This window comes from Ovis aries, chromosome 9 (assembly GCF_016772045.2).
Source record: "Ovis aries strain OAR_USU_Benz2616 breed Rambouillet chromosome 9, ARS-UI_Ramb_v3.0, whole genome shotgun sequence".
Classification (NCBI taxonomy): domain Eukaryota; kingdom Metazoa; phylum Chordata; class Mammalia; order Artiodactyla; family Bovidae; genus Ovis; species Ovis aries.
The window spans coordinates 77681112-77693856 of NC_056062.1; the positions used below are offsets into that span (position 1 = coordinate 77681112).

A 12745-nucleotide genomic window follows, 5' to 3' on the forward strand; every position below is an offset into this window, starting at 1 on the left:
AATAGATAAATCTATACTTGAAAGTATGATTTGAACAAAGCCCCTCACAAGACTTTAAGACTTAACAAATTATTGCCATGTTCTGTGATTATGACTTTCAAAAGAAAAGTGAAATTGATCAGTTGTCTTATTAGTTATATGTGTACTAGGAGTAATGGTGCAATTGGAATCTATTTCTAAATTGTGTAAATTCTTGTAAGTTTGTTCTATATGAAAAGAATAAAATAACTGGCACCTCTCCTCTGCCCTCAAAAATGCTGAAGTAGGTGTTGAGAAAAGGGAACCTTGCTATATAGTTGGTGGGAATGTAAACTGGTGCAGCCACTATGTAAAACAGTATGGAGGTTCCTTAAAAAACTAACAAAACAGTTGCCATATGATTCAGCAATCCCACTCCTAGGCTTATATCTGGACAAAACTAATTCAGAAAGACACATGCACCCACCCCTCCATGTTCACAGCAGCACTAGTTACAATGCAATTATGAACCAACCTAAATATCCATCGACCAGATCAATGGATAAAGAAGATGAGGTACATACATACAATGAAAAATCACCCAGCCATTAAAAAGAATGAAATCATGCCATTTGCAGCAACATGGATGGACCTAGAGACTGCCATACTAAGTGAGGTAACCTGGACTAAGACAAATACCATATGATATCACTCACATGTGGAATCTAAAAATATGTACAAATTAACTTATTTACTAAACAGAAATCGACTCACAAACATAGAAAACAAACTTACAGTTACCAAAGGGGAAATGGGGAAGGGGAAGGATAAAGTAGGATTAGCAGATACAAGCTACTACAATTAAAACAAACAAGGTTCTACTGCATAGCACAGAGAACTAAACTCACTATCTTGAAATAAATCCTAATGGAAAAGAATATGAAAAAGAATATGTATGTACACGTGTAATTGAATCACTCTGTTGTACACCAGAAATTAACACAACTGTGATTCAATTATACTTAAATAAAAATTTTTTAAATTCAAAAAATTAAATAAAAAAAGAACTACAAATCATCAACAAAAGGACCTCTCAATTTAAAAATGGGCAAAAGACTTGAATAAACATTTTTTTATAGAAGATCTACAAAGCCAATAAGCACAAGAATCTGATAAGGAAAGAGTTAATATTTTTTTGACTTGGAATATAATGGATTTTAAGGGAAGTGTGAATGAATCCTTAGCCTGAAGTGGAATTTTTCATCAAATAACAAGCTTAAAAAAAATTCTGACATTGACCATAAATTTGTAATAATTGCAGTGTAACAGCGGTAGAACTCACAGGAGTCCAAGCAACAGCATCAGCTACAGTTACAAAATACATTTTATGAAATGCAGAAACAATACCGAAACACTTAGGTTTGGCATGCTAAAAAGCGCATTAACTGTTCTTCTGGCAATGAAATATTAGAATGTGGAAAAAGTTTCTCAAGCATTTCCTACCTGCTGGCCATATTCCACTCAAGGGCTGGATTCTGAGAATTTCTTTCAGTCTCTGTTAGCACCCCTCCTGTGCCATTTTCCTTTTCTGGTTTCAGTTGATCCCACTGAGCAGTACCAATATTGATCGACTGCAGATCTATTTGGTATTGTCGGTCTTCAATCTCTGACCCAGGGTCTCGAAGAATTCCTAAATTCAAGGCTCTTCTGTAAAGGCAGTGAAGAAAAGTAATCAGATAAAATAAGTATTCTATGCTTATTTTGCTCACTAACATCTTGCTATTACCATTTTTCCCCATGTTGGATTACTAAGTTAATGAAATCTATGAAGCAGGTATTATAAACTTACCACATACTAATGATTTTAAAATGTATCAAAAAGTTAGTACTTAGCATATCTACTTTATAATAAGTTCTTATGTTATTCTCAGCACTGTTATTTTTCTAAATAAATACTTTTACATATATGATTTAAATCCTTGAGCTGTCGTGAGGTTGTAATACCTCCTTTTTTACTAAAGAGAAAATAATACAGAGTTGTTGAAAGACTTAGCCAAAGTTAACTGAGTTAGTATGTGGCCAAAACTCCAAGTTAAATCCAAGTTTTGCTTCAAAAACCCTGTCTTCTTTCCAATGTTAAACATCTACTTTTTTTCCTCAGCACTTTGATGTCTTGTTAGAAAAAGTGTTGAAGCTTTGTGAATTTACTTAATTCCCCTACCCTTTGCCTTCAGTCCCTTATATAACCCACTACCACATAGACTAAATTATTGACAAAACTTCATTGTTTACTGATGTAGAAATACAGTAAGGATTACTGGCTGATATAGAGTTAGAACTTTTATCTTATTGGACTCAAGGCTAAGCAAATGAATAAAATCATCAGCAGCTTAAAGCTAGATTAGAGAAAGTAAATGGTCAAATTTTTCATGAAGGTTTTAGAATGAAATAGTAAGGCACTGTGACAGGATAAGAAGAATAGGGTTTGGGAATTGCAAGCCAGATAAGTTTAAGTTTGTAAGAGTTGGGAATTTTTTGGTTATGTTGGTTCATAAATTCTTTAAAATGAGTAACCAAAAGGAAAGTAACATTTTTCCTCCAAGAAAGTTTCAATCAATAAATAATTGAAATTACATAGAGGGTAAAAACAGTTGTTACAAATATAGACACAACTGTAGAGATTAGAAAAAATACAATTAGTTATACCAATTGAACACTAATGAAACAAATTAGTGGAGGGAGAGGGAAAAAATCACTTGAGTCTTAGTGTGAAAATTAAAGTCAGTATGAATATGATCAAGACTATGTCTTGGCTAAGTAAACAGTGAGGGTCAGATCATGTCCTGAAGTTGGTCAAATACTGATGGAAGGTGGATGACTACTGAGACCCTAGATGGCAGGTGTCCCCAGATACATAGGAATGGAGATGGCATGCATCAGGCCAGACAACGTGACGGCTGAGACTAATGAATTCAAATCAAGAGAAGAGGAGGGAGAGGACTGCAAATGAACGATCAGATAGCTCAGGTAGGGAAATATTAATGTAACACGGTGTTACAATAAGGAAACAGGAAAGAAATAGGCGTTGGTCAAGAAGTCATAATGTGAGGCAGAGAAACACAGATGGATGGAGTCTCAGTATTATCCTAAGGTGAGTGTTGAATCTAATTTTCATCTTTTTTCTAACTTAGAAAAGTTCTATCTAGGAAAGAGCACGCAAAGAAAGGCAGCCTAAAGTTTTACATGAACCCATAAAATGGGTCATGAACATTTTCATTTTGCCTTAATGAAGGTAAAGAAAAAGAGAGTGAATGCAGGTGCAGGTTGTGGGGGGAGTAACCTTTTGAGTCCCCCTATTTTGGCAGAATGTTCTTTCATTTGAATACCGGTGTAATTCTATTAATTCTAAAGACCCATCTCAAACTTCACTATTTTAAAAATTGTATTTCTCTATTTTGGGGTCTTTGTTGCCGCACGCTGGCAGCAACTGAGGCATCTCCTTAGTTGTGGTACATGTGCTTCTCAATCATTGTGTGGCTTCTGTTGCAGAGCAAGGGCTCTAGAGCACATGGGCTTAAGTAGCTGTGGCTCATGGGCTTAGCTGCCCCACAGCATGTGGGATCTTCTTGGACCAAGATCGAACTCGTGTCCCTTGCAGTGGCAGGTGGATTCTTAACCACGGGACCACCAAGTTAGTCCCTCAAACTTCACTTTCTAAGAAGCCTTTCTTGACCACCCTTTCTTCAAACTCCCTTTTCCCTAAATCTGTGCTCTTAGGGTTTTTCTTTTTTTTTTTTTTTAATTTTTTTAAATACACATTTATTTATTTTAATTGGAGGTTAATTACTTTACAATATTGTATTGGTTTTTAATGTTGTGTCCTAGTCTTTTATTTTTATTTTTTTTTTTAGTTTTTTATTTTTTAAATTTTAAAATCTTTAATTCTTACATGCATTCCCAAACATGAACCCCCCTCCCACCTCCCTCCCCATAACATCTTTCTGGGTCATCCCCATGCACCATCCCCAAGCATGCTGCATCCTGCATCAGACATAGACTGGCGATTCAATTCACATGATAGTATACATGTTAGAATGTCATTCTCCCAAATCATCCCACCCTCTCCCTCTCCCTCTGAGTCCAAAAGTCCGTATATCTTAGGGTTTTTCTAAACTTAGAAGTACAAGAACATCACAATCACCTGTCAGTCTTTCTCAAAATAGTGTAAATTTCTTGAAGTTAGAATCTACATCTCTTATCAATTGATTAGTAAATGTTGTTTCAAGTCACTGATTCGAACTGAAACAAATCTTCGCAAGTCTCAACTGGAAACAGTATATGTCTACAGCAACAAGAACACCCAGTCTTTACACAGTAAACTTCTGCAGTCCGGCCACACAGACTCTGCCACACAGACTCTGACATAGAGCAAATGTCTTTGGTACTTGGTAGCCTAGCTTACCACTCCAGTGTTCTTGCCTGGAGAATCCCAGGGACGAGGAAGCCTGGTGGGCTGCCATCTATGGGGTCACACAGAGTCAGACACGACTGAAGTGACTTAGCAGCAGCAGCAGCCTAGCTTATTTCCCTAGACTATTATTCCCATATAAAAATTACATTTACTCAAACTAGCCAGTGCTTTCTGTTGTTGCCTAGTTGCTCAGTCATGTCCGACTCTTTTCTGACCCCACAGACTGTAGCTCGCCAGGCTCCTCTGTCCATGGAATTTTCTAGGCAAGGATACTGGAATGGGTTGCCATTTCCTTTTCCAGGGGACCTTTCAGACCCAGGGATCAAACTCATGTCTCCTGCATTAGCAGGCAGATTCTTTACCACTGAGCCATCAGGGAAGACCCCATACTTTCTACATTTTACATTAAATTTCCTAAGCCTACTTTTAAAGAAAACCAAAATACTTTTAAGAATCCCTTTTTAGAAAGAAAAAGTATGCTTGGAAATAAAATTAGTGCTATATTAAAAGATAACCAAAGCAACTTAGCCCAGCATTAACATTAGCCTTTCTATTTCTCTTGGCACATGGAGAAACTGCAAAATCATGAGATAAAAATCAGAAAAACACTGAATTTCATTAAAGTTTTCACCTATGCTTAAAATGTCCCATATTTAGCCTTGACCTTAAATCAAGCTATTTTCTTCTTATCATCTATCTGTGGAAAACATGACTTTCCACAGGTTCTTCTTCTCAACACAAAAATGGACTATATATTGAACAATAGCTTAATACTTTTAACATGCCAATTTCAAAATTTTAAGAATCAGGATTTGAGATTTTACATTTTTCTCTTTTTGTTCGCCTTTAAAATTAAAATATATGTCATTTTAACCTGATTTGAAATTTCAGAGAAATGTACAATATCTGGGTATATAAATCTAACTTAAAAGTTAATTGCAAAACCACTTAAATTTGAGTTGTAGAAAATAGGATAAGCAAATGACTCATATGAACTCTGGTCTCAAATTTTTCAATGATCGTGAGCTTGGAGAAATTATTTACCTTCTCTGTTTTAATTACGTCAATGTTAAAACTATTATAGAAATAAATAAAATGCATGACTTAAAATTAAACCATTCATGTGCTTAGTCACTCAGCTGGGGATTCTCTAGGCAAGAATACTGGAATGGGTTACCATGCGCTCCTCTGGGGGATCTTCCCAACCCAGGGATTGAACCCAGGTCTCCTGCATTCCAGGCAGATTCTTTACTGTCTGAGCCACCAGGGAAGCCCATGAATACTGGAGTGGGTAGTCTATCCCTTCTTTAGGGGATCTTCCCAACCGCGGCTTTGAACCAGGGTCTCCTGCATTGAAGGTGAATTCTTTACCATCTGAGCCACCAGGCAAGCCCAAATCATTCATAAAGAGGTCAATTATAAATTTAATGACCATTCCTGGAGTACATTATCTTATATGGTTCTGAATGAAAAATATACTTCAGTTCAGTTCAGCTGCTCAGTCGTGTCTGACTCTTTGCGACCCCATGAATCACAGTATGCCAGGCCTCCCTGTTCATCACCATCTCCAGGAGTTCACTCGGACTCACGTCCATCGAGTCGGTGATGCCATCCAGCCATCTCATCCTCTGTCATCCCCTTCTCCTCCTGCCCCCAATCCCTCCCAGCATCAGAGTCTTTTCCAATGAGTCACCTCTTCGCATGAGGTGGCCAAAGTACTGGAGTTTCAGCTTTAGCATCATTCCTTCCAAAGAAATCCCAGGGCTGATCTCCTTCAGAAAGGACTGGTTGGATCTCCTTGCAGTCCAAAGGACTCTCAAGAGTCTTCTCCAACACCACAGTTCAAAAACATCAATTCTTCAGCACTCAGTTTTCCTCACAGTCCAACTCTCACATCCATACATGACCACAGGTAAAACCATAGCCTTGACTAGACGGACCTTAGTTGGCAAAGTAACGTCTCTGCTTTTGAATATGCTGTCTAGGTTGGTCATAACTTTTCTTCTAAGGAGTAAGCATCTTTTAATTTCATGGCTGCAGTCACCATCTGCAGTGATTTTGGAGCCCCCAAAAATAAAGTCTGACACTGTTTCCACTGTTTCCCCATCTATTTCCCATAAAGTGATGGGACCGGATGCCATGATCTTCATTTTCTGAATGTTGAGCTTTAAGCCAACTTTCTCACCCTCCACCTTCACTTTCATTAAGAGGCTTTTAGTTCCTCTTCATTTTCTGCCATTAGGGTGGTGTCATCTGCATATCTGAGGTGATTGATATTTCTCCCGGCAATCTTGATTCCAGCTTGTGTTTCTTCCAGTCCAGCGTTTCTCATGATGTACTCTGCACAGAAGTTAAATAAGCTGGGTGACAATATATATACAGCCTTGACGTACTCCTTTTCCTATTTGGAACCAGTCTGTTGTTCCATGTCCAGTTCTAACTGCTGCTTCCTGACCTGCATACAGGTTTCTCAAGAGGCAGGTTAGGTGGTCTGGTATTCCCATCTCTCCCAGAATTTTCCACAGTTTATTGTGATCCACACAGTCAAAGGCTTTGGCATAGTCCAGAAAGCAGAAATAGATGTTTTTCTGGAACTCTCTCGCTTTTTCCATGATCCAGCGGATGTTGGCAATTTGATCTCTGGTTCCTCTGCCTTTTCTAAAACCAGCTTGAACATCGGGAAGTTCACGGTTCTCGAATTGCTGTAGCCTGCCTTGGAGAATTTTGAGCATTACTTTACTAGCATGTGAGATGAGTGCAATTGTGCGGTAGTTTGAGCTGACCACCAGCTAATCACAGATGCACAGGCACCAAGAGAGAACAAAGTCAACTTTTCTAATTATGAAAGAACTATTAATGAAAACTATAAAGATAGATGCTCTTTAATATTTCCATGGTTACCTGTATCCAAAATATGGCATATTAGAAAATCTGAGTGAATCTTTTGAGTGAAATAACTAAAATGCTTGAAGACAATTTAAAGCATCTTTTAAAATACATTTCAGGGCTGGCCAGAGAATAGAAGGTGCAAAGTCATCACAAAAAAATGTGAGAACAGGAACAGTACAAAATGAGCACCTGCCAAAGCCAGCTTTTCCTCTTAGGATTTCTGCTGAATCCTACAGTGATTTTCTGCTAAGTGCATAGGAGTGAAAAAGCTCAAAGCCCACCTAAGGAGATGGATGAATCTACTTAATAGGAGACTGCATAGAAAGCTGGGGTTATGAAGGTCTTGAAAGGGTGATTTAAAAATAGCTCTCCTAGGACAACCTGTGACAGAACAGTTCTGCGTCTTGTGATGGTAGTTATATGAATGTACATATGTGATAAAACACACATATAGACATATAGATACAGATGGTTAAGAATACAACTGGTGAGGGAATTTCCTGGTGGTCCAGTGATCAAGGCTCTGAGCTCCCAATACAGGGAGCACAGGTTTGACTCCCGGTTGGGGATGACAACCCATATGCCATCTGTTATGGCCAAAAATCCAAAGAAGAAACAAACAAAAAACAGGAAAAAGAAATGTTGGTGAAATCTGAATACAACTGTGGATTGTACTGATTCAATATCCTGGTTTTGATATTGTACTATATAGAATGCTTTCTAGGTGGCAGGCAGTGGTAAAGAATCCATCTGTCAATGCAAGAGATATGGGTTCGAACCCTGGGTCAGGAAGATCCCCTAGAGTAGGAAATGGCAACACACGCCAGTATTCTTGACTGAAGAAATCCATGGGGTTGCAAAGAGTTGGACACAACTGAGCATGCATGCACTATTTCTATAGTTATGCAAGAAGTCATGCAAGATCTAAAACCATAAAACTCCTCGAAGTAAACAAAGGGGTGTATGCTCTATGACGTTGGTCTTGGCAATGATTTTTTTGGATTTGACACGAAAAACAAAGATAACAAAAGTACAAATAAACAAGTGTGATTACATGAAACTAAAAATCTACTCAGCAAAGAAAACTATCAACAAAATGAAAAGGCAACCTCCAGAATGAAAATATTTCCAAATTAAATGTCTGGTAAGAGGTTATATCCAAAATATAAGAGGAATTCATATAAATCCATAGAGAGGAAAAAAGAAAACAATTAAAAAGTTGGGAAAGGATCTGAATAGATATTTTTCCAAAGAGATGTAATTGGCTAAAAGGTACATGAAAAGGTCCTCACTAGTTATCAGGAAAAATGCAAATCCAAACCATAATGAGATTTTCACCTCATAACTGTTAGGGTATCCATTAGCAATAAGACAAGGTGTAATAAATGTGGGAAGGATATGGAAAAAAGGAAACCCTTGTACATCATTGTTTGGAATGTAAACTCAAACAACCCCTATGTAAAACAGAACAGAGGTTCCTCAAGAAATTAAAAGCAGAATCAGCATATGGCCCAGCAATCTCATTTCTGGGTATATATCCAAATATATATATATAAAGAAATCATTAATTTCAAGGAGCTATCTGTACTTCCACGTTCATGGCAGCATTGTTCAAAAGCCTCTTCCATATTTTGAATGGAAACAACCTGACTGTCCCTCAATGAATGAATAAACAGATCAAGAAAATAGAGCAGATGCAGTTGACCCTTGAGCAATTTGGGGTTTAGTGGCACCAACTCTCTATTCTATAGCCACAGTTCCTCCTTATCAGTGATTGTACATTCACAATATTTATTATTGAAAAAGAGTGTATGAGTGGATCCATGACACAGTGTTGATGGGTCAACAGAATATACAATGAACTTTTATTCAGCCTTAAAAATTTCCATCATTTGTGAATTTCTATGTTTTAATCTACATCTTATTTATATTATGCTGTGTGAAATAAGCCAGAGAAAAACAAATATTGAATAGTATCACTTACAGGTGGAAATTTTTAAAAAGTCAAATTCATAGAAACAGAACAGAAAAGTGGTTTCCATGGGCTAAGGTGTTGGGGAATTAGGAAGAGGTTGGTAAAGGGGCACAAATTTTCAGTTATAAAATGAATAAGATTGAGGATCTAATGTATCACATCCGTGACTACAGTTGACAACACTATTATAAAACTGGAATTTGCTAAGAGAGTAGTACTTAAATGTCCTACAGACACAAAAAAGGGTAAGTATGCCAGGTGATGGATATGCTAACTCAATGAGGGAGTCCTTTCACAATGTATACATATAAAATCATAAAGTGTACACTTTGAATATCTTACAATTTTATTTGTCAATCATACTGCAAAGAAGCTGGGGAAAAGTTTACACTGAAGGGAACTAGTTAAAGAGGACACAGAAGATGTATTTACAAGTTGGTGGAAATTTGTATTTACATCTTTAAAAGATTTTAAAAATGGATAAAAGCCCTGCTAAAGTCCATGTTAAAAAAGACAAGGTAACTTATCAACTTACCCATCTTGACCTTAGCGTTAGCACAAGGTGAAAAAAAATTCCCTCTAAGACTTTGCCATCATAAGACAGCACCTTGTGGTTTGAGTTGCTAATGTGGCATGAAACAATTTTAATTTGGAGAAGCTTGTCCCAGGTAGATAGTGCTAGCAGATGACAGGTAAAAGCAAATTCTCTTAAGATGAACTCAATCTCAACTCAAAGAATTTTCACAGATTTATTCCAAGTGAAATGAGATATTAACTGGGCAGAAGAAACAGACACTCAATGACTTCACAAACTGGATTAGTGGACATGAAATATAACTGTTTATAAAGAAGAAGAATGGTTTTCAAAGTATGAACAAACTCACGAAGATATACAGATGGCAAATAGGCATAATGAAAAGATGCTCCATGTGGTACATTGTCAGGAAGAAGCAAATTAAAACAAAAAGATACCATTATACACCTATTAGAATGGCCAAAATCCAGAAGACTGACAACACCAGGTGCTGGTGAGGACGTGAAGCAACTGGAAATCTCATACACTATCGGTAGGCATGCAAAATGGGATAGCCACTTTGGAAGATAGTTTGGTAGTTTCTTAGAAAACTAAATATACTCTCACTATATGAGCCAATAACTGTACTCCTTGGTTTCTACACAAAGGAGTTGAGAACATGTCTATACATACAGGTGCACATCAATGTTTAGAGCAGTTTTCTTCATAATTATCAAAACTGGAAGCAACCAAGATTTCCTTTTGGAGACGGACCTGACAATCCACTCCAGTATTCTTGCCTAGAGAATCCCATGGACCGAGGAGCCTGGTGGGATACAGCCTAGGGGGTCTCAAAGAGTGAGATGAGACTGAGCAACTAACACACTGGTGGCTCAGACAGCAGAGAATCTGTTTGCAGTGCAGGAGACCCAGTTTTGATCCCTGGGTCACGAAGATCCCCTGGGGTAAGAAATGGCAATCCACTCCAGTATTCTTGCCTGGAAAATTCCACGGACAGAGGAGTCTGGTGGGCCACAGTTCATGGGGTCGCAAAGAGTCGGACACGACTAAGGTATATCACAAAAGATGTTCTTTAGTACATGGATGTGGAAATAAATTGTGGTAAATCCTATTATTCAATGAAAAAAGGAAATGAGCTATCAAGCCAAGAAAAAGACAACGTAAGGATCATTAAAGACATATTACTAAGTGAAAGAAGCTAATCTGAAAAGGCTATATACTGAATAATTTCAAGTATATGTCATTTTGGAAAAAGTGAAACTATGGTGACAATAAAATGATCAATTGCTGAAAGGGGTTGGTCAGTGGGAGGAGTTTGAGGGCAGTGAAAATAGTCTATGCGATACTATAATGATGGATACATGTCTTATCATAAATGTGTCCACAACCAAAAGGTGTTGCTAGTGGTAAAGAACCTGGCTGCCAGAGCAGGAGACACAAGATAACGTGGGTTTGATTCCTAGGTCAGGAAGATCAACTGGAGTAGGAAACTGCAACCCACTCCAGTATTATTGCCTGGAAAATTCCATGGACAGAGGAGCCTGGCAGGCTATAGTCCATGGGGTCACAAAGAGCTGGATACGACTGAGCACACAGGGAGATAACACAGTGAATGCCCACTCATGGAGGTACTACTTGCAGAGATACCATTCTTCTACAATTGCTGAAAAATGCCAAACCTTCAAAGAAGCAGCCCAGGGAAGCCCCAGAAATAATAAGGAAGAAACTGGTAAATATATGGGTAAAACTAAAGAAACAGTATCTTTAAAATATTAAATAATGCCCAAATTATGAGGCAAAATTAAGCTAAAAATAAGACTCTGGACAATGATAGTGTATAAACCAGGGGATCAGGTAATTTGAGGTACATATGCTCAGTTGTGTCCCACTCTTTATGACCCCATGGACTACAGTCTGCCAGGCTCCTCTGTCCACAGAATTTTCTAGGCAAGGACACTGGAGCAGGCTGACATTTTCTACTTCAGGAGGATCCTCCCAATCCAGGGATTAAACCTGTGTCTCTTGTATCTCTTGCATTGGCAGGCAGACGCTTTAATTTGAAGTAAAGTATTCCAAATTCCTTGCATTTGAGAGGGAGGGGGATAAAGACAAAGATATTTAACTTCAGACTTTGTTAAGCACATCTGCTAAAATAGCCAGAGTAATAACGAAAATAATAGACATGGAAAGTATAACTTTAAAATAAATGGGGTAGAGATCAGAATGTAAGAAAAGAAAAACAGCAGAAAAAGTTGGATAAATATCTCATAATAAGAATAAATCCAAAAATAACTACAGTCAGAGTAAATATAAATGATTTAAGCTGTCCAATTAAAAGATAAAACTTCAGATTGGTTTTAACAAACTACAGCTTTATTCTGTTTTTAATGAAATACACCTCAAACTTAAGTGGACAGGAAAATTAAGAGTCAATAAATGGAAAAAATATATGGAGGCCAAAAGAAAGACAGAGTAGTTATATTGACATCTGACAACATAAAATTTAAGGAAAAAAATTATGATAGGCTTATTACCTGAATTTAAAAGATCCAATGCCTGGAAGTTAAGACAGTTTCAAATTTATTTGGAATGATATAAACTTGACACATAGAAAAACGGACACATCCACAAAGAGAAACTGACAAATGTATTCACTTGTGGTGGAAAATTTTAACCTACCTCTCTCAGTAATGAACAGACTAAGCACATTATGAAAAAAGTAAAATACAGAAAATTTTAAAAATACAATTAAATAAATCTGATGAAATGGACATTTATATAGCACTGTATCCAACAAATGTAGAATAATAATTTTTGTCAAGCCCATAGGAACATTTTTTGAAACCAAGTACCTGGGAGGCAATAAAACCAGCCTCAACACATTTCAGTAGGTTAGTATCACACAGACTAAATATCT

The 12745-nt window shown here is 37.3% G+C and overlaps 1 protein-coding gene across 19 annotated transcripts in view; it reads right to left on the bottom strand.

The window, feature by feature from the left end:
• Positions 1 to 12745, bottom strand: part of VPS13B (vacuolar protein sorting 13 homolog B) — a 784482-nt gene that overhangs the window by 301313 nt on the left and 470424 nt on the right. For all 19 annotated transcript variants that reach the window (XM_060393910.1, XM_042254441.2, XM_060393907.1 and 16 more), the window contains exon 31: positions 1462 to 1665. In XM_060393910.1, the coding sequence (XP_060249893.1) occupies positions 1462 to 1665 (204 nt within the window). The remainder of the gene's footprint in view (positions 1 to 1461; positions 1666 to 12745) is intronic.